Raw genomic sequence first — 25,522 nt, 5'->3', positions numbered from 1 at the left:
GCTGAAGATTAGCTGTGCGAGAGCTCCCTCTTGGTGCCAGTCGGCCTACTGTTGGTGAGCAGGCTGAAGCAAGAGGCCCAGACAGCCACACACACACACACACACACACACACACACACACACACACACACACATTGGGTGAGAGCATGTAAACAATGACAAAGGTGAAATGTATTTGTTGTCAGTATTCTCAGAAGGGTATCAAAATGTTTTCACAAGTTGTGCTTCATTTCATTTTTTTTTTACATAATTTCTGCTGTTAGGTATACTGTTTTAATTGATTTGTCCTGAAATTATACCGTCATGAATTAATCTGCGTAATCCAGTCGTTATGTTTTCAATTGTTATGTTTGTTAATCATGTACAATGTGTTATTATTGTGCTGTGTTTTACAGCTGCGAGAAATAGACATCAAAATAATTGTAACTATCTTTTCATAATCAATAAATCAAAAAAGTATCTTTTATGCAAACATTTCCAGGACATTTCCTAATTTTAGCCATAACTCAAATATGGAGATTTCATACTTCCCATTTTTCCTTATCGATTTGAAAATATATATATATATATATCACCTCGAAATGTTTCTATATTTTCAGGCATTTTTTAGACCTCTCGTTTATCAAGAAAATAATGTTCCGATGAATACAGTAGATAATGGAAATAACTGTTGGTTATTGTCTTTTTGTGTATATTTAACATTATTGCATACGTTTTCCTTTCCGGGTTCATTCAATTTTTTTTTTTATGTAATAGAAATGTTATCAAAGAGTCAGTCATAAAATAATGATGACTACACTGAAAAGCAAATTAGATTATAAGAAAATAATTAGAAATATTAGCACATTTAAAAAAAGTATTGTTTTTTATTGTATTATATTACTTTATTAAATGTGTATTTCTCTCTCCCTTTGTGTTTTTTTTTAGGGTCGGTGTATGAATTTCAACCGTGTGCAGCATTAGTAGAGGGGAAGGCTGTGTGAAACCAACATGTGCTGATCGCTGTGGACAGAGAAGAAGTTCAGGTCTTTTGAAGATTTCTAATCCTGCAGCTCAAACCACTCTCTGCTCACACGGCTCTACTCTGCACACAAAGTTTCCTTCCTGGTTTTCTGCTCTTAAAAACACGGGGTGAATGTTAATATTAACTCAATAAGTTATTAAACTACCTTTTTCTATGATCAAATATTTTTTTAATTAAGATGAAAATAAGCAGAAGGGGCGCCCCAGCGTTCAAACTCGGTTAGCTTTTCGTGCGCACCGAAGGCTTAACATATTCTGACCATATTGTGCCTTCTCTGAAAAACCTAATTTCATGGACACAGACGGAAGCTATCTAAAGAAAGAGAAAAAAACGGAGAGAAAGGGGCTGTTTGCCTTTGGCGTGGAAGTCGGAATAATCCCAGTGGGCCTCACAAGTGCAGAAGTCCGTTCCTTTCGGCAATGTCTCATCACAAATCCTGTCCAACTTCAGTGTGCTGCTGCCCGCCGGCTGCCCTTTGACTGGCTTATCTTGTCATTTTAACACTGAGAAGTGCACACGCATGACAAATTGTAGACAGGATGCCCCAAGGTATTGGAAGGCACCAAGACTTTGCCCTGTAGTTTCTCGTTTTTTTGTTTTGTTAAGACACCTTCCTTTCATTATGCACTCGGGACAAGAAAATTAATAGAGCGTTATTCGACCGCAGGACAGCCTCCTGACCAGGCGATCTCCAGCTAGGTTTGAGGGATTGATGCCTTGAAGACCTTGACATGGCGCTTGGTGTTTTTTGCCCCTGTTTTCAGTGCAGTCTGCTCTCTGCTCAGTAAGGCGTAGCACATCACTGCCCATAAACCGGCCTATCAGTTAAGACTTCAGAGATATAGATACAGCTGCCCGGACCCTCCTCTGCCCACCGCCTCAATCCTCCGAGGGGCTTCCCGGACGCGTCACAACCCACTAGTTCCCTTGGCACCAGAATATCAAAGTTTAATTAAAATAATTAAAGGCAACAGCAAGCAGCAGCCTGTGAAGACTTGGCTGTCTCTTTTTTATGCCTTTTGACATTGAATGACCTATAACTGCGTTCTTCTCAGGAAAAAAGAGGACACTGCGCCGCGGTGACGCTGCGCCACGTCCAAAACGCAAACCCAAAGTAACGGATGCGACGGACGGATAAGTATTGTTCATTTCCAGAAATTATGTCCCCCCTCCGCCCCCCCTCCACCCCTCACCCCAAAAAGCAGGGTATATATACTTATATATATTGTGGATTTGTCAAGCGTGCTGTCATGACGCCAATCCCAAATGATGTTAGTGTGAGCGGAAACACTGTGGGGGAGGAAAGGGGGCAGCAGCTGAAGAAAAAGGCTCGAATGATCCAGTCACTTTGGATACCGTACCTCAGATGAAAAATGGATATTCGAGTCGAAACCTGACAAAGCGCGCCGGCTTTGACGGGAAGCGGTATAGACAATGACCAGTGGCTGGGTCAGTGGGATGTCTCTGTGCAAGCAGGGAAGCTTATCAAATGACACTAAAAATAAGTTCAACAACCATCAAGTTTGAGGGGGAATGGGTCTCACACTCGGCGGGCACGAGGGCGTGCTCCACGCCACTCTAATTATTCCTTTGTTTCCTCTCCGTCCCGATCGCAGGGACATAAATAATTCCAAATCAAATTCCTCGGGGTGTGCTGGTATTTATGTCCGACTTAAACGCTTTTAACCTCTTGCATAATTTTGTGGGCTGACATTTAATAGGCTCATCAGCCTCTCGCTGGACGGTCGCCGGACGAGGAGATTTTAGTACTCGGATCTTTTTTTATGTTACAACCAAGAGCACAGGAATGTTATTAACCCGAACTAATGAGATATTTACATAGCAGTCACAACACGAGTCGGCCCGCTAATAACACGTCACATGCCCCCCCCCCCCCCCCGTGTCCCCTCCACTCATCATGCTATGCATAATATTCATTTTACCACCTATTGTTGGAGATTTTTTATAAGTATTTGTTGAATTTCTGTGTGCCTTTTTGATATTTGATTAAGAGAAAAAAAGTATTATTGTATTTCTGCACTTCAGTGAAAAAAAGTTTTAAAAAATGTATAATTTAATTTAAAACAATGTATTCGCTTAGACCAACTTATTATCAAATCGAAAAAGTAGATTGTCACAATTGTTGATTTATCTTTGGCTCATTTTCATCAAAACATTTTTTTTTTTTTGGACTGAATTTCATTTGCATGCACTATATCTGCTACATTATTTCAGTTGCAAATAATGTAATTCATAATTTTATGATGTTTTAATTGTATAGTTGTTCTGTTATACTGCCTTTTTATATTCACGTAGCACCTTTAAGTCCAGGTTCCAGGCACACAAGCTGCACAAATGTGAGAGTTTATACAAAAGAAAGAAAATTATGTTTTTTTGCAACGCTTTTTTTATGAGTTTGTACACTGTTATTATTTTCTACTTGTCTTACTTGCCTGTATGTTGTGTCAAATATATATTCATGAAAGCGAGCCGTGTTCTTGTTTTTCTCGTGTGTCTCTCTTTCTAACACGTGTGTGTGCTGGTAGGGGTGGACATGCTAAAGGCAATCTTTAATTGGCCCTTACAGATTTATAGGGCCCGACAGGGAACGTGATTATTCCGAGTGTGTGTGGACAGAGGAGTGGACAGTGTGCAGCCTCTTCCCCTGTGAAGTCAGCCACCGGAGGCAACACACACACACACACACACACACACACACACACACTCAGAATCCCTCCAAGGTCTTCACCGCCCCAAAAATGAGGTCTTGCATTTAGTAAAGATATGCACTCGTACACCTTCTGCTTCGTCCATGTTTGCATGCTGTGACAAGATGCCAACTGAGGTGTGTGTGTGTGTCCAAGTTGAAAGTAATGTCTCCTTCTTTACATTTTAGACGTCATAAAGATGAAAAGGGTTGTTTAGTAAATTCACTTTTCGACTCTAATTTCTCTCAAATTCATTGTGTTTTTTCCAGATTTAAAATAAATAAAACTTTTTCTGTCCACTGGTGTTTATCAGTTAAAGGCCATATTCAACATAAAATAAGATACAAATAAAACAATTCATAAAAAATAAATTAAACTTTGTTTCTGTTAATTTTAGAGAAATATAAAAGTATATTTAAAAAAAAGTCAAAAGTGGTTGAAACCAGCTAGCATTGGAATAAATAATGTAATCACTATACTTCGGTAAAACACTTAAGTCTTGTTTTCAAAATGTTATGTAATGCAAAAATGGAAAATATCAATAGTAAAATAGTCATTATGCAAAATGGCCCTGTATTTGTATTGTATATAACGTAATTGATGCATAAAGTTTTAAATAGTATTTGAATGCTGTCACTCTTCACGTTTGAGCTATATAAATAGTAGGTCACAGTAAAGTAGAGCATTTATAACAATGTATCATAGCTATAACCTTTTAAAGAGCATTTATGTCCAATAACTGTAGCTGTAAGGCAAATGTAGTGAAAGTAGCACATGGAGATACACTAGTAATGTACCTTTTATATATAACTAAGTGATAGTGGCTTCTCCCACATTCCAGCTAAAGACAAATATAGTAATAACTTTTAGTTTTACAATCCACCAGAACTAAGCATTTCATATCAGCTGATGAAGTGAAACTGTGGAGCCAGCTTCTGTCATGAGCGTTATAATTAAACAGGCTTCTTATACATAGTAAATACATCACAATACAAAGGAACTAACAACCATAAAAACTGTGGTACCTTCATCTGTTCACACATTTTCTAATGTAACTTAATCGTTTCTCAAAAACATCATCAGACATTCATTTTATCTAAACTTTAGAAAAAGATTATGGAATGAATTATCTGATTAAAGCATAAATGAGCGAGGGAAAAAAATGGGATTGCTGCAAAACCTTTGGTTGCTTCCACTATGAGGATGTTTATTTAGTTCTCTCTCATGTCTCCATACCCTTATGAACTGAAAGTTATTGGGATTTTAAGGTGATATAAACTTTATTATCCCCCATCAGGAAACACGAGGAAACTGAGCAAACTGTTCAGACAACTCATTTGAAAAGTTAAAATGGCAATGTCTTTATTTTCTGACATTTAATCCACTAGAAAATCAACCTATCAAATAATGTAACTACACACATAGTGGTGCAGTGAGGATGTATTTTTGTAGGCCCACCGGAAGTTAGCAACGCAAGAGAAAATACAATTGCTAGAAGCTAACGTTAGCCGATAAACCAACTACATCATGGAAGCATGGCTGTGCCTCGACTGCTAAGCTAAGGGCTGCTAACGTCTCATTTATTAGCGATTAGCCACTTGTTTCCAACCCCTGTTTTTATGACACATGAAGCTTCGGACAATTACGAGTTGGGTATTAACTAACGCATTTCTGTAAAGCGTAAAATGTCTTAAACTTGCAAATCTTAATTCATCTAACCAAAAACAAGTAAAAAAAAAACTGTTGACTTTGAGACGCGGGAAGCGAAAGTGCTAACATGCTAACTCATTTCCGGGTTTTAGGATTCATTCCTGCACCATTCAATTGATATATGGTAAAAACATTATGAATTGCAGTCTGTGTTCCAGCTGTACTGATGAGTACCAACGTCATGAGCTCTTTGTTTCCTGTCTCTTAGTTTACTCAAGTCTTGATTACAAACATTTGACTGAAAAACAGCTGTGGGAAACAAACAAAACTTTGAGTCATTCTGTTTTTTTCAAAGTGAACTGCTGATTCTGTATACATTAGACTAAACACATCCTCTGTGTCATTCTGATCCACACACAGTTAAAATGTCACCACTATAACAAGCTATGGAGAGATCAGGGAGCATGTTTTCATTTAACATCTTGATTCAAATATCTGCTTATCTGCTCTGTTTACTGTTGTGCTTATGATGATCATCAGCTGCAGCATGCAGGCGGTGTGGCTTTCAACACAGCTGGCTGCAGAAAACACTTGAGCTAATCTGACTTCATTATGCATTGTGCAAAAGATGACGTTTTAAAACTGAAGTCTGGTGCCCAGTGGCGACTGGTCATTAGGGGCAGGTGGGGCACAGCCCCACCTAGTGTCAGCAGAAAGTATTACAAATAATGATTACAAAAATGCAAAAAAAAAAATAAAAAAAAATATAAAATATATTTTAAGATCATGTTTAATCATCTGATTCGTCTGTACATTGCTGTTTTAGTCTGTGTTCTTCTAATTAGTGTGTCTACAGTCATAGTGTGTGCCTATTGAGCTGTTTAGAGCCATGTGGGACAAAACCTGATTATGCCCCTTCCTCTCGCTGTGAAGTGAACGATGACTGTAAAAACTTCACTGCGCATGCTCAGAGTATTTTGTAATGAAATGTGTGTGGCAAAAAAATAATGACCAGAGGGGCATGGAGCTACCATCCCCACTATACGTCATCTCAAATCATTCAGAGCTGATTGGCTGTAAGTACGTGTGCCGCGAAAAGTGTGCTGTGTGAAGAGGAGACGAGAGAGCTGCAGTGGCGCGTCCTAAAACCAGGAAGTAAGCACGAAAAAGCAATGAGATTTCTCCAGAGGATTTTAGAAAATAGCTCGAAATAAGATCTGTGGGAAACGTACCTGTTAGATAAATGCACGTTTTGATTAGCCGGATAACATCCACATGTCTACCCTACTTATATAATTTTTTTATCATAAATCTATGGATTAGATTTATGATAGACTTTTGAAACTACAAGAACATAAGGAGGACTTTTACAAAAAAGTAATAGAAATGTTTGTCCAGAAGGATAGGAAAATGGACTTCATCTTCAAGTCAAGGTAAGACCGCCATTTTATTGAAAATGGGATCTTACTAAGAGAGAACAATTCAATATTTAAAGGGCCCATGTCATGGCCATTTCCACTGATCATAATTACATTGTTGAGGTATACTAAAATAGATTTATACTGTGCAATTTTCCAAACTCACATTGGTTTCGCATACAGCATCTCTGTCAAGCATGTGTATTCAGCAGTATTCACTTTCTCCACTAAACGACTCGTTGGAGCTCTTGCCCCCCCCTCCCTGTGAGCCTAGTGTGCTCCGATTGGTCAGCTCGGCCACTCGTTCTGATTAGTCAACCACCAGAGAGGCTGCGCCCATGTCAGTGCTTTTCCCGGCTGCTCTCAGCGTAACATCAGTCTTATCATGGCGTCGGTACAGCGGTATATTTTATATACATATATATTTTTAACTGTTGTTATAGAAGAGTGTGACGGCCCCAGGGCCTTTGTCTTACGATGGGGTGGAGCTGAAGAGGCTAATCAGCACGATCACGGACACCTCCGGACACAGTCTCTCTCCAAAGCGGCTGCAGGAAGACTAACTCTGCGATCCTCTCAACCACCTATCTTTGCATTTACCACAATAAATGTGCCGTGGTTTTGTAAACTCGTGTATGTCTCCTTGTCTTTCCGTTGTGGCCTACGAGCTACTCTCATAACAAAGAGTAAGTTATTTTTACCCGTTATAAACTACTACTGTTTGATGAGAAATCAAATCATGGTTTGCTATATATGAATTCAGGGAAGAAAGGATAGGCCTACTAAGTATTTCCATTCAACTTTATTTTTAGAAATGTACAAAATGAACATAAATATACATATATACACACGGTATATCATTCATTCCTCCTCCTCGCATCTTGCCTGCGCACAGTCGGTGCGGTGCCTTTTAGCACCCTCAGTAGTAGTAGAATCCCTTCCCCGTCATGGATTGTCCGCCAGGATCTGGCTGGACGAAATCAAATGCAAATCACAAAATATTAGAGAAACTTAGTTGTTTTAGATTAGTTAGTAGTAGTTGTGTAATGAACAGCTTGCCTGCTAATATGCTAACCTAGCTTTGTTTACCTTGGTAGCTAACACGATATGAACGTTAGCTTGGAGGAAAGGCAACTATAATGCAGTGTAATAAAACTACTATGAACAAAAGCTAGTGGTTCATATTAGGCTAGCAATAACGTGTTTATAATTGCAATCGTATACGGGTATTCTGCTACCATACAATGTAACTTGCATGAATACATTGTTTTGCGCTAGCATACAGCTAGCCTCGTTAGCTACATGCAGTATATGTACGGTCACAATGTACGGTAAATCACAGTACAGTATACTGTATGAGTATTCCGTGTGTGTGACTGCAGACATTCTCCTGCCATGACAAACATGTAAGGCCATCTGCTGACATTGTAGTTGATATATTTAAACGCTAGCAACGTAGCATCACAAAAATGTTTTTCTGACCAAAACTAGCTCTAGCTCCGTGTGTTAGATCGCTACGCCAGCTATAATGTAATTACGTTTCGCGACTGACCGGCAAATCACCCGGAGTATACTGTCAATAGGTATTTTGTGTGTGAATGCAGACATTCTCCTGCTATGAGATACATGTATGCAAGGCCATCTGCTGATATTAGAGTTGATATATGGAAACTCTAGCAACTTAGTTAGCACAGTTAGCACTGTGTCAATGGCTTAGCAGTCCAACACAGTTTACACATTTAAACAGTCTTGTTTGATAAATACACAAATAACAATGCAAACTTACAGGTTGTATACCCAGATCTTCCCCTGCTCCAAACGGTCCAAACAAGCTGTGCATATCCGGCCTCAAACTGGGCAATGTTTTGGAAGCTTTCGTCTGTGAAATGCCGGTTCTTCGAACCTCTGGAGGAGGAACACGCCGCTGCTGGTGTGGCCATAGCTCTTCGGGATTGGTCCATTTCGTTCCGGGTACCGCATGACATCATGCGGTACCCGGAAGAATCAAATGGGCAGTGACGTATCTCCAACGAGGCGTTTTGGGGAGGTATTTTCTGTGTTAGAGTTTTACTCGCTACAGGGTGTACTTTGAGGGTTTTGACTCTGCACACCGTTTACATGCATAAAAACCTTCATAACACACAAGGGGACGGGTAATAACCGGAAAAGCATGACATGGGAGCTTTAAATGATAAAATGACATTTTTTGGGTATCCTTTTGTTGAACTGTCTGTTTAAAATTAATCGAAGCATCAGACAAAAAAAGCTTTTGAAAATAATATTATATTTTGGTTTAGGTCAAAATATAATATTTGTAAACCTGAAGAGTCAGTGCCAGTGCCTCACCAGCCATGAACCTCACTGCACGTCACTGCAGAAGCTTATATATAGACATCTAAGTTTTTTGTGCCCCACCACTTTTGTACATATAAAAACGCCACTGCTGGTGCCTGACCACTGTCTCGATAGCACATAAACCATCCTTGATTGTTTTCCCTCTACAGTTTCATTTCAGGCTTTGTTTGATGTAGTAGTTTATGAATGGTAAGAGCACATTTTTATGGCTCTTACAGTCCCCATGTTTTGTTTCTACACACTGAATAAAGGTACATGACTTTCTTTGTTATAGTAAATCCTTTGTTTTAAAGGGGACCTATCATGCAAAATGCACTTTTTGACGTCTTTTATACATAAATATGTGTCCCCTGTGTGTCAGGGAACTCAGGCAGCGTCAGAAAATAAAACCCTCTCTCTTTTCCTCCGTACCCACATCTCTAAAAACGGGGCTACAACGGAGCTGATCCAGATTTGCGGCAATGCAGACCCACAGCACTATCAGAAAGTTGCTATCAGAAACAATGCCCGACTGTTTTGGACGTAATATGGTCGGTGTTCACATTAGCATCGCTAGCACTCAGAGCTAACCTGTACTGGAGAGCATGTGTGTGAAGAAGCAGGAAATAAAAAGGAACTCATCTTGTGGTATAACCGGCAAGAGAGAAAGCCTTTGAGCTCCATACTGTTTCAGAAATAATCCTTGATAATCCATGATATGGCGTTTCATCACGGCAGTATCTGCCGGTAGAATCTCCCGCACGAGCAGGCATAAGCTCCGCCCCTCTTTTTTATCCAATTCTTTTTTTTAAAGCTTTATACCCAAAATCAGTAATAGAGGGATATGAGGCATGGCTAGAATGGGTGATCTGTTTGGTATTTTGAGCAAAACACTTCATAGACATGTTTTTTATATCTTTTTATATATCTGAGACCTATGCTATTGCCTAAAAATAGCATGATATAGGTGACCTTTAAGGATGTCACATGAGTGAATACCAAGTTGGATCTTCTTCGAAAATTAGGACAGCGTTACAATACTATTTCTCTACAGTCAGCAGGTACCTAAGGTCAGGGCTTGAGACCAAGAGCCTCCTGTCATCTATACATTTACACTGATTATTCTACATTGGTAAACCAAAAATCAAAGACCGTTGGAGAGCTAACGTTAGCCGTTAGCTAGCCGCAGTCATGTTCGGCTAAATACCTGAGCGATTAGCTAACAATAACTGACTTTTCTTTTAGATAACATTATTATGCATTCGAGCAATATTGGGCCAAAGATAATTTTGACGTCAACATGATATGTTTAATTTTTTTATAAAATAAGCTTGTTTTTTTTTGTTCTACCATGGCATCAAATTGGGTATTGAATTTAATTTTATTTATTTCATTGTGTTATCCCTATTGCCAGTACCATGGTTGACTCGTACAGAAACAATTATGCATTATCAAAAATAGGCAAATGTGGTGATCAATTCCATGATTAATGCATTTACGTAAGAACAAAAAGAGTAAAAACTACCAACATGAAAAAAAGGAACAACTCATTCAACCCTTAAAAAAAACCTGATACTCAATCAATCTAAAAACAACAACGTACTTATTTGCTTCCAGTCTCTGAACGCTAAAAGACACTTTATTATTTTGTGACACTGGAGCCTGCACATACACCATGCTGCCATTCAAGCTTATACATCTTGTGTAACGTAAACGGGCTCAGTGCATACACACTGCCATACTCAAACAAACAAAATAGTTTTGAGATAAAAAGACATCTGAAATGAGAATAAAGCAGCTGAAGTACCCAAAAGATGTATTTTGTGTTTAAAGAGGCTTAGACGCCACAAGTATTTTCTATTTCAGAAGGAAATGGAACTCACAACACTGACACGAGATAAACACAATGACAAAATGTTAAAATAGAAATGTATTGTGAAGATTCTTATGAGTGTTCTTGATAAAATCCACAGAATGACTGTGGCAATTTTTAGGTTCAAACCCAATAATGAAGAAATAACTTCAGTATTGTATCTGGTCTAACATGTTGTTTGGAAAATTAAAAGGCATATGAGGACCGCAGCTTCCGAAGGTCTTCTTATTCTTCTATTTTTATATTCACGATCACAGCCAAGAAAACACTGCACAAACCCCTAAATCCATCCTGAGCTGCGCCACAAGGTTCTGTTTTCGCAATTTGATGGAGGGGGCTTAGCTGCCATAAAATGTCAACCTCCACTTCCCCTGATAAAGTTTCTCTGGCAGGCAGCGGACGGACTTAAGCAGCTGTTGCCCCCCCTCCAAAGCCCGTCTGGCTTCCCAGGTTATCCCGATTTTCACAGTTGTCTCTGAAATTTGGGTAACTGTTGGATCAAATGCTGCAACTCTGCACGGCCGCTAACCGTTCAAAGCCAGAGCCCGGACCTCGCAGGACCCCGGAGGGCCGCCCATCCGCCCTGAGAACAGCTTGTTAGAGTTGACACTTGATTTTATGCATTGTATTTCTGAGAGCATTACAACTAAATCCCCTTCTCAGGCGATATGGAGGGCTGCTGTGGCAAATGCAGGTGGGGGGATTAGGAGTAGCTTGACGGCTCGGGATTTCAGAGCTTTATCTTTGAGCTTCCTGTGAATTTTAAAGCCCAATATACTATATATGCTGATAAAGATTTAGGATTCCTGTAAGATGATTAGACTGTATGTCACTGATGGTGTGCAGTTATTCCACGAGAGCAGTGAGGAAGCAGAAACCCACTGGTGTATGTGTTACTGCATATAAAAACAATCATATTACATGCAAGATTTAGGCAATTTGTGTAATATTAACCTATATAAAACCTAATCATGTCGAACCATGAGACAATAAAAAGCTTTAAACATATTTAGAAAAAAGAACTGGGTAACTAAGTACTTTTATTACTCACATACTGCACTACCCTGCAAAACTAATTCAATATAATAATACCTCGAAAACTTACTTTTCATATAATAATCCCAAAGTCCAATACAGACATGACAGATGAGCTTAATATGGCCCCTTTAATGGCACATTTATTTTATGTTTGAAATGCAACAACATTGGTTCCCCCATTCATACAGATGAAGTGTAACATGTAACAACATCTAACACAAAACATTTAGTAAAATAAAAATGCAGGTGAAAACAAAAATGTTTTATTGCAGTCCAGTTATAATCACGCCCAAAAGTAAGGCCTAAACAAGAGCTTAACGAAAAACCTAAATTTCCAATGTAAAAAAACACGGAAATGATCTCCAACCAAATGTTCAGCTCACCCCAAACAATGCCATCGATTAGAGATTGTATAACATTCATTGTTATTGGGGAAAGGGGGGAAAAAACACAAGAAATAGATGTGACCCAACCAGAAATCCTGCCAATAGGGGAAATGTAAGAAATTACCGCCGACCCAGCCAGAGAGTTGGGCTTAATTCGGGACTGTCAGCATGTCAAAGCTCTAATAAGTATACCACCAACTAGCACCGTAACAAACAACAGCCACTCCCCCAGCTATTGATTTGACCTTTAAAAGAACTAAAAGATATTCTATGAAGTCATATGCTATGTCAGAAGCAGGTTATGGAGGTACTGTTGTGCAGCTAATCCAACCAGGAAGTGATCTAATGACTTCTTCCGGTAGAAAAAAAAAAACCCTAGAACTTTCAGGTTGTTTTTTTAATAATACTTTGCCTTAAATATGAGGTGAACATATTTTCAAGCGGACAGATGGTCAGCACATGCAAAAGGTTGCCATTTTCCCTTTCCTACCTTTTGCTATACACCGAAAACAAATAAAGAACTCTTTTCACAGCAACCTGCTTTTGCACCTATCTGTGCCGCGCTCAGAGACGCTCCTGCTAGGTATGAAATAATGATGGCACAATATGTGTGTTGAAGCTCTGCGGGGGCATATGTTGAGTCAGGCGGCTGAGCGAGATCACCTGTCCGGCCGGGGGCCGCTAATGATAAACCTCCAACATACTGACTGTTAGCTCATGGCAGGCCTTCTCCGAGCTGCACATCCACGGTCGCTTCTGCTCCCCGTCTGAACCCATATTGACCTGGCACTGCGTCTGACCGAAAGCCCTCTGAGCCAATCGCATGGGGCTGTTTGAGTCCTGGTGGGGGGGTGGAGCCGTGGCAGGGCCGGCTGGAGTCACCTTGCCAGCAGCACTCTGCTTCGCGCTTTAATGAAGGCAGAGGGAAAGTTTGGCTGGAGGTGTTTGTGTGTTATCATGTCACATTTCCAAAGAGGCTCGGGCAGAGGAGGCAGCAGATCGCCTCTGACTTCTCCAGCAGATGTTTGGAAATGGTGCTAATGTTGTGGATTATGTCAGTGGGTGAACAAGCAGCGGGAACACAATGATACTAATGATAACTGAGGTAGCTTGGGTGATCTGTGCCTTTAACAGTATCTACAAAGAAATGTAACTGTAATCATATTAGCTCGCAGTGAATGTTCTCATTTCAACACTTGGTTAAATTACACACAAGAACAGGATATCTTTGTAGCCACCAACGCTCTGATAGCCCGAGCTTGGCATTTTGACCAGTGCCATCTTGTTTTGAAGTGACCATATTTGAATGGGAGGGAGGAGTTTGAGAGGAGCGAGGCCCGGCACAACCAGCATATCAAACGCTAAGTTCCAGGCTAACTTAGTTAACAAGTTCCATCTGTAGGCTATAACACGTTAACCATCATTTAAATTAGGATGGTTGCAAAATAAGTTACATGCAGGAATATAAAGAGTCATTGTCTTTTAGTTCAACAAAACTAACAGCACTGTGCTGGCAACGACTTCTTGATAGCAACTTGTCAATCATAATGCATCATAAAAGCACAACCTCCTTTATTGTTATTTAACTCCAAACAGGACCATCATTTATAAAATAAACACAAGTCTTCATTGAGATAGACCTAAAACTAGGAATCTAGACCATTAGCTAATGAGAACAAGTAATAAATCAAGTAAAAAGAGAGGTAATTTTGTCATAGTCTTCTATAGAATCAGACATATCTTTGCATTGGAAGTGTCCCCGCTGGCTGTTGCTTCATATTTTTAAGTTAACTTTATTAAACCCATTTCACTTCATGTTTAATTATTTTGAGGGTTTGTGAATTTTGTATCTAAAACGTTTTAAACAAGTGTCGACATTGTAAATGAATCCCTGGTGTTTAGGGCTTTTTGTTGAAGACATATTCAGGCCTGCCTGTCTCCATCTTCTCTCCCTCTGGAGGTTCTTCTCGTAGTGTCCAGTCCGTCCTTAATCTGGCCCGGTCCGCTGGGGGGGACAGCAGATCTGAAAAGCTGTTTACAACCTTCAGCTGCTGCGCTCGCTGGGCCGAACAAACACAGCCTCCCACACGGCCGCTGCCTCTTCTCTCTCCGTGGCTGGCATCGTTTAACATTACAATATTTTCCCGGTGTTTGCCCACGGATGATGAGGCTCTCATTGCTATGCATGTGCCAGATGAATCATAAACCTATACCATATGCCATTGCAATTTGCTGATGGGCCCAAGCTGTTTTGGTGGATATAAAATCCTGGGATTATGAAGGCTTGATCCTCAGTGAATGAAGGGAGAGAAGGACAGGGAGACAGGCAGAGTGAAGGAGGGAAAGGTGGAGGGTGAATGCTCCCTCTTTGCTTTTCTATTGGTCCACAGGACGCTTACAATGGAAAGGTAGTAGGCGGGGCTACTGATTGACACCTCCCAAATGTTCTAATCCAACCAAAGGCTTTGAAGTATTAGCTCAACCTGGTGGTGTGTGAGAGCAAACAAACAATGTCATGTGCACACAGACAACAACATGTTTGTCACCTTGTCCCCAGTGTCCAATGATGGTAATTGGAGTAGCTGTTAAAAACAAACGGGACAAAGCCCTCGGGGATTTTCTGTTGTTGTCGTTCTGCTCTGTGAAATCGAGAGTATTACATATGGGCCAATCATCATTTGTACTAAAGCTCTTGTTTTAAATAAAGCATCTTTATTGACAAAAGGTGAGGAAAGCCTCAAAGCACGGAGATAGTTCTGATTGTTAACCAAAGAACAGGACTTAAAAGCTTAGTTAGTGAGAGAGGATGTTTTTCATCACCATACCAGAAATCCTTCTAAAATATATCTGCATTTAGCCTTGTTTTCAATTAGCTCAAAGGATGTATTGTTGTAGGTAAGCTAATGATAACTTATGTCTTATTTTGTCTAATATGAAGGCTTACTTAGTCATTTTGAATAAATAATAGATAAAACCCTCCTACGGACTCAACGGATATGCAGCAGGTATCCATCGAGGCCGACATTTCTAGTCTCGAAATAGGAGTTATAAGGCAGTGTTGCATATTTGCAATATGTATGTCAGTATGTGGAGGCCTCATTAGAAATGTTACGTTTATAATGACTATTTCAATTTTACAAATTAGGCAAACGCAGATTTCCAATGGGACTATGCGGTTTATTCTATATATTTATGTTACTTGCTGTATTTGTGTTGAACAAAAAAAAAGAGTAGTATCGTTTCAACTTGGAGAATCATTTAAGCCAACAAATCCAGATAACCACCAAAACTGAACCAAGTCAAGTCATTGGGGCTCCATAATGATAAGCATAAACGCCCATTTGGCCCCACTAACTCTGGCTAATACTTTCCTTTTTTTTTCACCCCATATTTGTCCCATCAAATTGGATGCTTTAGTTATTAACGTGTAGCAATGGATAAAACCAACATTGACACTGAATGCATTTGTATTGAAAGTCTTTCGGATAATCAATCTAATGGTAGTATGCAACAATATGCTTAATATATTTTGTACCCCTAAAATTGCATTTGGCCCAGGTTGCCCCTTTAACCCTACAGCAGTTGACATATATTGATGGAAGAATTCTTTTTTAAACTTATAGGGGCCGAAGGGATAGCTATGGTAAGAGCTGAATGCCCATATGGCAGGTTCCACTCCCAAGCCCACCGAACATGTCATCTCCTCTATCGCCCAATTTCAACTCTAGCATCTCCAATAAAGCCACTCTCTCTGGCCTAAACAATTAAAACGTACAGATGGTTTTGTTTGGATCCAAGTTTATTCTTTAAATCACGTTTTACCGTTACTGTTCAAAGTTAACTTTGATATCTGTAATATTTGCAGTGCTGATGTTGCATTCAAGTCACAAGGAGGCCAGTAGAAAACAACAGATCTACTGTTTACTCTGGATACTCATCCTGGTGAGAAAGGTCAAAAACATGGGCAAACAAGTAAAGAGGATTAATTCATTTTCAGGTTTTGATTAATATCAATATTTAGCTTATGGACTAAGATTCATGTCATGCTACTGATAGCGGAGGGAGGCTTAAGGATTATGTTTCACAGCTGAGCCGTTTTATAAAAGGAAAAAAACATAGTCCAACTTTGTATTTAACTTTACTGCACTTTCTAAAGGTCACCTGAACTTAAACCTTTGATACTTTTTAAAGGTTTAATGTATAATTTCTTAAGTAATTGCACAATATCTTAGGAGCACCAGTGGCGAGAGAAGGTGCTAACCACCATAACTCAAACTAACAGCATGTATAAGCGATTACCTCGTACTTTTTAATTGAGTGGGTTCAGAGAAGCTCTAACTTCACGGTTTTACGAGTCTGGGGTCTTTAAACGGCTCGGCCACAGTAATTCGATAATCATTTTCATTTGGTAGAATGCTGGCGATCAATCTGATGGATGACTTCATCAATCCTCATCACGCGCAGTCGTATAGGCCGCGGAGTCTGAGTGTAAGTCGAGAGGCCATGAATCGTCCCTTTATGAATCACATTCCAACTAAAAGTTGATTAGTGAGCTATTGCAGCAGGGAAATACAGCCGCACTTGATATTCATTAAGATAAGGTGTTACTGCCAGCGTTACATGGTTTGTGACAATACATTTCCATTTGCATAAAAATGGGCTCAGGAATTTAAATGGCAAAAATACAGTCTCGCTCATTGTAGCACACTTGGCAGTGAGTAGTAAAGTAATTTATTCATGAGGCTGGCAGGATGTCGGGTGCTACCATCTGAAGTGTGTGGTGAAAAATGCCTGTACTGGACATCACTCTGTTTTGTAATATTTCTGTAAAATGTTTAGAATATATGGTAATATTTAAATCTACCATGTAGGCGTTTGGTTGATCCTAAAATCCTTGAAAAGTACCTTAAACGCCTGACACTGTGCACGGGACAGTAATTGCCCTAACCTTTCACACTCAAGAATGCCATCAAAACACCCTGAGGATTATGTGCTACTTCAAAGAGCTAATACACAGATAACAGACCTCAAGGAGGACATCCGACGGCTTCCTGACGAGCTGAAAGAAAAAGACTCTCTCGTGTCCGGTCTCATGGAGGTGGCATCGGTGCAGTCTAAACAGCCTCGTTCAGTGCAACTATCCATGACACAGTTCTGTGGGATCCTTCCACCTGTCCACGGCCTTCCGACTGCTCGACACCTGGCCATCAGCAGTCGTGGTCTGAGGTGGTGCGCAGGAGCCTATTGAATGGGGTGACTTCACCGCCTCGCCTAAGCCTTCAGAACCGCTTCACGACCCTGTCTGACGGTCCGGTCCATCCAGCTGATGCTCCCGCTGCACTGACCCATCCAGATCTGCACCCTGCCGACACTGCAACTTCTGCGCCGGTAGCCGAGAGCGTTTGTGCTGCTTCCCAGGCCACTGTGGAGTCAACTCGGCGTCCCTCATCCCGTCTGGCGACCTCCTCTTCACGCATTTCAATGCAAGCAGACTATGTATGGAAACTTTGCTTATTTTGAATATGTGGCCCTTCAGTTGAAATGCTCCTCTCGAGCTCTTTTCCTAAACATCTATAGACCATCCAAATACTGTGCAAGCTTTTTTGATGACTTTACTGAACTGCTGTCTATAGTGTGTATTGACTTTGACCGTCTAGTCATTGTTGGCGATTTTAATATCCATGTTGACAACCCTCAGGACAGAGGGGCTAAAGAACTGTTTTGTGTTCTTGATAACTATGGACTGACTCAGCATGTGACGGAGCCCACGCACAATAAGGGGCACACTCTGGACTTAATTGTATCAAAGGGTCTGAACATCTCTAAGCTTGTGGTGACTGATGTTGCACTCTCTGATCATTCCTGTGTTTTCTTTGAGAGCTCTATTCCCGTCCAAACAATTGTTAAGAGAGAGGTAACCGCTAGACGTCACTTATCTGAAAATGCACAGGAAATGTTTGCTCAGATTGTTTCTCCCTCACTTGCCCATGCTAACTTCTCAGTAAATGAGCTAGTTGATCATTTTCATTCTAAAATAACAAATGTCATATATACCATTGCTCCCATTAAAACAAAGGAAGTATCTAGCAAGAAAATATCTCCATGGAGAAAAGCCATGACCGTGAGAACAGCAAAAACTGAGTGCAGAAAAGCTGAACGCAGGTGGAGAAAAACAAATCTCCAAGTTCACTTGGAAATATATAAAGAAAAACTCGGTTTCTATAATCAGGAAATAAAAAAGGCACGACAATAGTTCTTCTCTGACATCATTACCAAAAAAAAAAAACTCACGTGCCTTGTTTGCTACCGTCAACAGACTAACAAACCTCCCAGTGTCAGTAGCCTCAGAATTTCTATCCACCAGGGCCTGCAATGATGTTGCCTCCTTCTTCACTGACAAAATCATGAAAATTAGACAAGTAGTCAGTTCCTCTGTATCAGGTACAGCAAATGTACTGCCCCTGTGTCCACCTAAAGTCAATCCAGACATCATGACACAATTCCGTCTGATAAATGCTACAGACCTGGAAAACATTATTCATTCAATCTGAAATCTTCCTCCTGTAGCCTCGATATTATTCTGACAGGATTTTTCAAAACTGTTTTTCATTGCTTGGCCTCAGATATACTACACATAGTAAACAAGTCTCTCCACTCGGGTGTATTTCCACAGGCCCTGAAAACTGCAGTAATTAAACCGCTCCTAAAAAAGCATAACTTAGACACAACCGTAATGAATAACTACAGGCCAATATCAAACCTTCCTTTTTTAAGCAAATTGATTGAAAAAGTTGTTTTTCAACAGTTGAGTCATTTCATGTTTTTAAAGGGCCCATGTCATGGCCATTTCCACTGATCATAATTACATTGTTGAGGTATACTAAAATAGATTTATACTGTGCAATTTTCCAAACTCACATTGGTTTCGCATACAGCATCTCTGTCAAGCATGTGTATTCAGCAGTATTCACTTTCTCCACTAAACGACTCGTTGGAGCTCTTGCCCCCCCCTCCCTGTGAGCCTAGTGTGCTCCGATTGGTCAGCTCGGCCACTCTGTTCTGATTAGTCAACCACCAGAGAGGCTCCGCCCGCTTTTTTCGGGGAACATCAGTGTAATAATGGCGTCGGTACAGCTGATATTTTATACTAACTAACCAAACTGAACCTACAACTGTTGTTATAGAAGAGTGTGACGGCCCCAGGGCCTTTGTTCAGGTGTGTTGCAGGGCTTACGGTGGGGTGGAGCTGAAGAGGGTAATCAGCGCGATCACGGACACCTCCGTAGCCGGTGCTATTAATCCCAGCGGCCCGGAGTCTCTCTCCAAAGCGGCTGCAGAAGGACGAACTCAGCCACCCTCTCCCCTCGACCACCTATCTCTGCATTTACCACAATAAATGTGCCGTGGTTTTGTAAACTCGTGTATGTCTCCTTGCCTTTCCGTTGTGGCCTACGAGCCGGTCATAACAAAGAGTAAGTTATTTTTACCTGTAATAAACTACTACTGTTTGATGAGAAATCAAATCATGGTTTGCTATATATGAATTCAGGGAAGAAAGGATAGGCCTACTAAGTATTTCCATTAAACTTTATTTTTAGAAATGTACAAAATGAACATAAATATACATATATACACACGGTATATCATCCATTCCTCCTCGCATCTTGCCTGCGCACAGCCGGTGCGGTGCCTTTTAGCACGAGGCCTCAGTAGTAGTAGAAGTCCCGTCCCCGTTATGGATTGTCCGCCAGGATCTGGCTGGACGAAATCAAATGCAAATCACAAAATATTAGAGAAACTTAGTTGTTTTAGATTCGTTAGTAGTAGTTGTGCTAGGAGTGTAATGAACAGCTTGCCTGCTAATATGCTAACCTAGCTTTGTTTACCTTGGTAGCTAACACGATATGAACGTTAGCTTGGAGGAAAGGCAACTATAATGCAGTGTAATAAAACTACTATGAACAATAGTACCACAATAGTGGTTCATATTAGGCTAGCAATAACGTGTTTATAATTGCAATCTTATACGGGTATTCTGCTACCATACAATGTAACTTGCATGAATACATTGTTTTGCGCTAGCATACAGCTAGCCTTGTTAGCTATACATGCAGTATATGTACTGTCACAATGTACGGTAAATCACCCGGAGTATACTGTATGAGTATTCCGTGTGTGTGACTGCAGACATTCTCCTGCCATGACAAACATGTAAGGCCATCTGCTGACATTGTAGTTGATATATTTAAACGCTAGCAACGTAGCATCACAAAAATGTTTTTCCGACCAAACCTAGCTCTAGCTCCGTGTGTTAGATGGTTGCATACACGCTACGCCAGCTATAATGTAATTACGTTTCGCGACTGACCGCACGGCAAATCACCCGGAGTATACTGTCAATAGGTATTTAGTGTGTGAATGCAGACATTCTCCTGCTATGAGATACATGTATGCAAGGCCATCTGCTGATATTAGAGTTGATATATGGAAACTCTAGCAACTTAGTTAGCACAGTTAGCACTGTGTCAATGGCTTAGCAGTCCAACACAGTTTACACATTTAAACAGTCTTGTTTGATAAATACACAAATAACAATGCAAACTTACAGGTTGTGTACCCGGATCTTCCCCTGCTCCAAACGGTCCAAACAAGCTGTGCATATCCGGCCTCAAACTGGGCAATGTTTTGGAAGCTTTCGTCTGTGAAATGCCGGTTCTTCGAACCTCTGGAGGAGGAACACGCCGCTGCTGGTGTGGCCATAGCTCTTCGGGATTGGTCCATTTCGTTCCGGGTACCGCATGACATCAGGCGGTACCCGGAAGAATCAAATGGGCAGTGACGTATCTCCAACGAGGCGTTTTGGGGAGGTATTTTCTGTGTTAGAGTTTTACTCGCTACAGGGTGTACTTTGAGGGTTTTGACTCTGCACACCGTTTACATGCATAAAAACCTTCATAACACACAAGGGGACGGGTAATAACCGGAGAAGCATGACATGGGAGCTTTAAATTATGGTTTTGATGTGTTTCAGTCGGGCTTTCGACCAAACCACAGCACTGAGACTGCTCTTGTTAAGGTCTTAAATGACATCCATTTAAACACAGATAGTGGCAGAATATCAGTGTTAGTATTATTAAATCTCAGCGCTGCCTTTGACACTGTTGACCACAACATATTGCTAGACCGTCTAGAAAACTGGGTGGGAGTTTCAGCAACAGTTCTAAATTGGTTTAGTTCCTACTTAAAGGACAGAAAAAACGTTGTCTCAATAGGCAACTACACATCAACCTTGACAAATGTGACCTGCTCTATCGAAATCAGTCGCATTGACCCGAAGACACATTTTGAGTTGTATACACTGTTGGAAAGAGGAGATTCCTAGCTTTCTAATGATACCAGGATTGTTGTTGTACTCCAAATATTAAGCAAAATATGTCGCATTATATAATGACTGTCACCAAGTCATCATTTTGAGAAAAAGGCCTTTAAAGTTTCCTCTTCTCTGGAATCCATCGATCTGATTGATTATTAGCGGAGCAAATGATCAAAGTTGTACGGAGGGAAAATATTTTCGTTTGGATTACTGGTCTGGGGGAAGCTCGTGAGTGTGTGTGTATATGTGTGTGTGTTTGTGTACTTTTTCGTTCGTGTGTATTGTGTTTGTTTCCCGGGGAAAACACTCACGAGAAACACCGGCTGTTGTTATGCCTGCTGTGACGTCAAGTTACTCCGTTCTCCGCTTGTAATTATGCCGTTACAAGCTTAAAAGTTGTATTTATCATCTGAATTTGCCGAAACAAGTTTCATATTCTGAAAGCCAAGACTTTCTTTATTTGAAATCAGATGAAAACAAACTGTAACGGACCCTGCCGTGTTATCTATGATTACTATACGCCTTACATTCATAATTTCAGCCGGAGGGAGGGGGAGCTGCGCTGTGGAAGAGCAGGGTGCGAGTGAGAGGTGCCTGTCAATGTATTTATCGTGTGATTTTGGAAATAAAAGTTTCATATTCTGAAAGCCAAGACTTTGTTTATTTAAAATCAAACAAAACACCCGAACCCCGAAAAACTATTTATTTACGCAAATCCAGGTTTATTTTGAAATGAGCCGTTGCGACTTCCGACTGATTTTGATTGAGCGGGTCACATATATGTCATGCGGGGTTCCTCAAGGCTCCATCTTAGGACCTTTGCTTTTTAATATCTATATGCTACCACTGTCTCAAATTATTAAAAACAACGATCTAAGCTAGCACATCTATGCAGACGACACCCAGATCCATGGGCGTCGCAGCCATTATATGAGGGTGGGACAAGTCCCCCCCACTTTTTCAAATGATTAGTATCAAATGAAATCCATTCCACTTGCTTATTGAGAGAATGCCCAAATCAATGAAACTCCGTACCATGTTTTCACTGCTACTTTGTACCAAGGCAGATTCTCACATAGCGCGCGCATGTTCAAGGAGTGTTGTCATAGTTGGACAGCTCAGATCTGTTGTATGAAGCGATGCCGGTAGCGGAGGTAAGGCACACACACCAAATGTTCAGGAAAAGGTTAATACGGCGAAAATCAAAGCTGACGATCTCTTGGTTTGATATGTTTTCTCCCCCAGACAACATGGACATAAGAACATTTTTTTCAAAGAAGAGGAAAGTAAGTCATCAGCTGGTAGCAGATCAGTTAACAGTGATGGCGGCCTCTCAATTCTGGAGAGGAGTTTCGTCTTTATGTCATGATAGAGAAATACAAATACTGAATAGTTTAGATGAGAAAAGGCATCGAAATGCCAGGTTACTAGTATTTATCATGTAAACAGGGAACATGAATAACCCGATCTCTCTGTGCTCATGTAAACACCATATCCCCAATATGATCATAACCGGGATAATAGGCTACTCATAAACGACTTACTGATGTCCATGTAGAGACGCAGTCAGTGTGTTTTACTGGAGCCTCAGTTCAATAAGAGATTATTTTCTGAGTTCTTTAACTTAGGTACTCTCTCTCAAAATGGTAATGTGCATTATGTTTTAATTATACTTCTTATCATTCAGAAGCTTTTTGTGTGTGTTTATGTTTTACTGAGTGCTTATAGGCTATTTCCATCCCAGTATTCAGTTAACTATTTATTTTCTGTGCACATTACATAGACTAGCTAATATTCTACCTACTGCTTGGGACTTTGAGTCTTCAAAATGTCCAATGTCACAGACTGGGACTTACTTTAGAGTCAGTTGTATTTACATTCAGTATGACTTGTTATGATTCAATGTGAAAGAGTATACTGCTCAATAAATAATTATCACTTCACCACCTCTCTTGACATCTAGACACTTGAGAGTGAGTCAGAGGCAGAATACAGGGACAGTGGAGAGAGGTCCATTGCTGAGGTGAGTGATGAAAGGGAAATGACAGTTGAGAGTAAATTGTGATGTGGACTCTCATCCCAGGATTTTAAGGAAATCAGTGGGGATATTGAACAGGAAACATTTCAGTCAAGGGGCATCATATGACCAATATAGACAGAAGAGCAACATTTATTTGAACATTAAAGTCAATGATACCATTCCTAGGTGAACTTAGCATCCGTATGGAGTCAGATCAGTCTCAATATTAATAAATGCTCACAGAAGGATTCACAAATGTATTTTGCGATTTATATATAAATGACTCTCCACAACAATATCTCTCAATGCACTCACAAATATTTATTGTTGTATATAAATGTACAAAAAATGGGCATTTAAACTGCTTTTTATTAATTCAAAGACGGCTCTGAATTAATAATCAAATATGTTTCCTTTCTTTACTACTGGATGAAATTACAAAATGTACCCATAATTTTCCTCATGCTAGTATAGCCACATAAAAGTATCAAACCACCTGTTAAAATGCACCAGAATACAGGAAATCTATATTTTTTTTCGCCCCAACACCCCCGTTAAAAATGTCCCTCCCACATTCAGGATGCTTCCTACGCCCATGCCCAGATCTATTTTAAAATTACACCAGGAGACTATTCTCCGATTAGAACACTGAGCAAGTGCATTGAGCACATCACTGACTGGATGACTCCAATTGAACTAACAAAAAACTGAGATCATTGTTTTTGGAGCAAAGAAGGACCGATTAAAAGTAATCGCAGAGCTTCAGTCGGCAGACTATAAAGTAACTCACAAAGCAAGAAATCTGGGTGTAGTGATGGACTCAGACCTGAATTTGAACAGTCACATTACAACAGTCATTAGGTCTGCATACTACCACTTGAAGAATATATAGGATTAAAAAACTAATGTCACAACAGGATTTAGAAAAGCTTGTCCATGCTTTTATCTTCAGTAGACTCGACTACTGCAATAGTGTATTCACAGGGCTACTATTGCTAGTTTTTAAATCACTAAATGGTTTAGGACCAAAGTATATTAACAATCTCCTACATAACTATGAACCATCAAGATGTCTCAGGTCTTCTGGGTCGGGTCTGCTCTCGGTTCCGAGAGTAAGAACAAAACATGGAAAAGCAGCGTTTAGCTATTATGCCCCGACAATCTGGAACAAACTGCCCGAATCGTGCACGTCTGCAGAAGCTCTTACTATTTTCAAATCGAGACTGAAAACATATCTGTTTGCCGCTGCTTTTAATTGAGCTGCTCATATTCACACTGCAGTATGCCATTTAAACATGTATTGTATACATGTTGTGTTTATTTTATTATCTTTGCTTTTTAATGCCTGTTGTAAAATGCCATTATATAATGTGTTTTTACTGTATTTATTCTTAAAATGTCTTTTAATTTATTTTGTAAAGCACTTTGAATTGTCGCGTGCTGAAAAGTGCTATATAAATAAACTTGCCTTGCCTTGCCTTGCCTTGCCTTAAATGAAACAAGGTCAAATTCCCAGATAAACAACATCACAATGGTCCAATTGAGTTCTAGAGCCAAAATTGCCCAAACACATCGCTCTGTTGATCTCCTATTGGTCACGTTCAACACATACATGATCATTCCCTGGCTGCCTTTGTTTTGCTTCATCTCTGTTGTGTGTTCAAACAATCGGTCAGTGAATCATATTTGTGCCATCCT

The 25,522-nt window shown here is 40.2% G+C and overlaps 1 protein-coding gene across 1 annotated transcript in view; it reads left to right on the top strand.

Annotated features, from left to right (window-relative positions):
• The window catches only part of antxr2a (ANTXR cell adhesion molecule 2a), a 77,821-nt gene extending 74,308 nt beyond the window's left edge, over nucleotides 1-3,513 (top strand). The window contains 1 exon segment of the mRNA XM_034118126.1: nucleotides 928-3,513. Within this exon segment, the coding sequence (XP_033974017.1) occupies nucleotides 928-963 (36 nt within the window). The 3' untranslated portion in view covers nucleotides 964-3,513.
• Nucleotides 3,514-25,522: the final 22,009 nt, after the last annotated feature.

This window comes from Trematomus bernacchii, unplaced genomic scaffold (genome assembly GCF_902827165.1).
Source record: "Trematomus bernacchii unplaced genomic scaffold, fTreBer1.1, whole genome shotgun sequence".
NCBI classification, from domain to species: Eukaryota; Metazoa; Chordata; class Actinopteri; order Perciformes; family Nototheniidae; genus Trematomus; species Trematomus bernacchii.
The sequence above is the reverse complement of the archived record's forward strand: the minus strand, read 5'-3'. Positions and strand labels throughout refer to the sequence as shown.